The following is a 3,082-nucleotide window of genomic DNA, read 5'->3' as shown; positions in this document are numbered from 1 at the left end:
CCCAAACACCCCCCTCCTGAATCAACTGTGGCTTCAGGGTCTGAAGAAAACTCCAGACCAGCAGCAGAATCTCAAACCATCGCCTTCTTTCCTCCCATGCTGTGCTTCAGAATGACGCTGGAGACAGGCACCTGGCCAGGATGAACAACTTGTCTTCTCTGAACTCAGCTAGGAGCCCCCTGATGGGAGGCAATGCCCTGACTGATCTCTGGTCACCTGCCTTTCTCCTAACTATGGCTGCTCCAAACCTTCTCCTCCAGTCAAGCATCCTCCAGAAGTCTGAGCTCCTCCGTCTAAGGAGAAGACCTTGCCTCCTCTTTGCCACAGAAAATAGAGACTGTGCCTTGGGGCTCCCTCTTTTCCTCCTCTGTTAACCCCAAAACACCCGCTACAGCATCCACTCTCTCCTCCCTGGGGCTAGGGAGACCGAGAATGGGAAGTTCTGCTTTCCTGGGACAATTGTTCCACTTGTGGCTGTGACCCCACCTCCTGCCTCTTCTAAGAGGATCATCATCAATCCTGACTCTCTGTCTCACTGTCCCCTCCACCCCCTCTCTAAGCTTTTTCTAATTTCCATCTCCACAACCATATTTCCACTAGCCCAGATAAGGGCTTCAGCACCATCACCAGAAGAGTGAAGTAGCCCTACTAAGTGCTCTCCAGTCTTTCCTCTTTCCAATCCAAGCTGGACACCAGGGATTTCCAACATAAAAAGAAATGGGGCCACAAACCACTACATGAGCATCCCTGTGGGTTGAATATCAACTGGTGTTAAAGAGTGGACTTTTTCACTGTCTAGCCGTACTTTTATTCACATTGTTAGCTATGCCCCAATACGTTTTAAAATGGTTCTGTCACCCTTGACACTGTTGGGAGCCACGTGTCTGGCGCCTCCACTCTGGCCGCCTGGCCTCCTGTGTGGCCCTGCTGTGCCGCCCAGCGTGGCCCGTGGTGACTGGCTGCCAGGTAGTCTGTGGAACTCGGAATGGCTCCCCCTCGTGCTGTGTGTCTAGCCCCTGCCAGTCCACCTGCTGCCAGGCTGGTCTCTGCCAGTCCACCTGCTGCCAGGGAAGTCTTTGCCTGTCCACCTGCTGCACACCTGTCTGCTGCAAACCTGCTATCTGTGTACCCATATGCTACAAGAATGTGACCTATGTCATCCCCTCCTGCCAGACCTCTTGCTGCCAGCTGGCCTCCTACACCTCCCTGCTATGTAGACCCTCCTGCACCCCCTCCTGCTGCTGAGGAAGAGTCCTCCAACGTGCCCACTCATGGTTAGATGAGCCTGCAACAGTTATCACTGTTCCACTCCATTGAAGCAAGCCTTCTCTGGGCTCCCAAAGCATGGACCTTAAAAGGACCTTATTCTATTGATGACCTCCCTGCAGCGCAGGGCAGCAAGATCCCTGTATACAAGGTCTTGCCTGCCTTCACTGACTGCATACCTGAACAGCTCCCCTGTCTCCTGGAGGAACAGCTTTTTGCCTTGAATCTGATTGCCAGCACCAGCCCAGTAAAGCCCTGGGATCTGGCCCAGATCAGACTAAATCCTCAGCTCTGCTTTCCGACTCAGGTGTCTCATGTCTCGTGGATAGTAACAACAGCCAGAGAAGCTCTGCTTCTCTGCAGACTTACTCTTTATGCTGTACCAATGGTGGTTGGAGGGGCTCAAGGGTGACCCCCACTTTCCTGCAGCTGATGAGTATCACCTTTACTTCCCATGCACCATTCGGCTATCATTGGCCTCAAGTGACTCATCTGCCGTTTGTCAAAGCGCAAGACTAAAATGGGATAAGTAGAAGCCACATTCCACTCTCCAGGAATCTATGGTCTGGTTTTCTTTCTGTGACCTTCTTGAGGATGGTAATAGGGATGTCACGGTCTCTTCATCCCACTGTGCCTGTCATTTAGGATTGAGAGAGGGAAGAGATCCTGGAGAGTATCAACAGCCTTCCCATTTTACAGAGAGGAAAGTCAAGGCTCAGCAAAAGGAAGTGACTTGCATGAGTTCACAGACACAGGAAGCAGCAAAGTGACGGTGTGAACCTCCATCTCTGATTCCACTGTGCCCCAGTCACCTTCTCAGCAGAGGTCTCATTGCAGACAAATCTTCAGTTTCTGCCCAACATTTGAATGCCTTTCGACATCAAACTGCAAATGTTGGCTAGGATTTTTTGAGCAGTTACCTTCAGGAAGAAGAGAAACAAGCAATATGCTGATGTAGTACTGTCTTCTAAAATGCCCAGAACCAGTGCAGGAAAAATCCGATTTCCAGAAGCTTTGTGAGGAGCCCAGGAAGCCATATCACCCTGAGAAAATCTCTGGATGACATGGGAAGAGTACAACAGACAAAAATGGAAACGTCTGCCAAGATGAGTCTAAGAAACTTCTCTCCATCAACAACAGAGGAGCCTCTGCATTGGGACTCCAACCTCCCAGACTCCAATGAGCTGCAGGAAGAACTAGAAACAGCACCAAAGAAGATCAAAAATATGCCCAGTAACTGGCCTAGACCAAGGGACCATTCAGAAAGCCTGAGGGGTCTGCCCTTACACCAGCACAGCCTAGAGGGAGTGGAGGGATCGATCTTCCAGATACAGAAAGAGTGAGGATGCCCAGCATTATGGGGAAAATCACAAATATGACTACTGCCAAAAGGAGACTAAGAAAACATTAGAAAGTGCCCACCCACACAGCACCTTCCCCACTTCTACAAAACCTTTACGAGAATTATTAGCATGCACATTTAGATATGTGTGTGTCTGTGTATATACATACATACATACATATATATATATAATGACTTTGCATGTCTAGTTATTTCCATATTGTCTCTCCCTTTAGAATGTGAACTCCTTGAGGCAGGAACAGCTTTTGCCTTTTTTTTGTATCTCCAGAGACTAGTACAGGGACTAGCAAATGTTGTTGTTGTTCAGTTGTTTCAGCTGTGTCTGACTCTTTGTGACCCCATTTGGGGTTTTCTTGGCAAAGATACTAGGGTGGTTTGCCATTTTCTTCTCCAACTCCTTTTCCATATGGGGAAACTGAGGCAAACAGAGTTAAGTGACTCTCCCAGGGTCAC

At 49.3% G+C, this 3,082-nt stretch overlaps 1 protein-coding gene across 1 annotated transcript; it reads left to right on the top strand.

Annotated features, from left to right (window-relative positions):
- Positions 1–876: 876 nt before the first annotated feature.
- On the top strand, positions 877–1,245 carry LOC114029096 (keratin-associated protein 4-4; the record flags this gene model as incomplete). The annotated part of the gene is made up of 1 exon (XM_027843441.1): positions 877–1,245. A coding segment is annotated over one exon (369 nt), but the record flags the coding sequence as incomplete, so codon positions are not given.
- Positions 1,246–3,082: the final 1,837 nt, after the last annotated feature.

Source organism: Vombatus ursinus, unplaced genomic scaffold (genome assembly GCF_900497805.2).
Source record: "Vombatus ursinus unplaced genomic scaffold, bare-nosed wombat genome assembly UNPS02005093.1, whole genome shotgun sequence".
Taxonomy (NCBI): domain Eukaryota; kingdom Metazoa; phylum Chordata; class Mammalia; order Diprotodontia; family Vombatidae; genus Vombatus; species Vombatus ursinus.
Note: the sequence above shows the minus strand (reverse complement) of the source record. Positions and strands in the feature narration are given on the sequence as shown.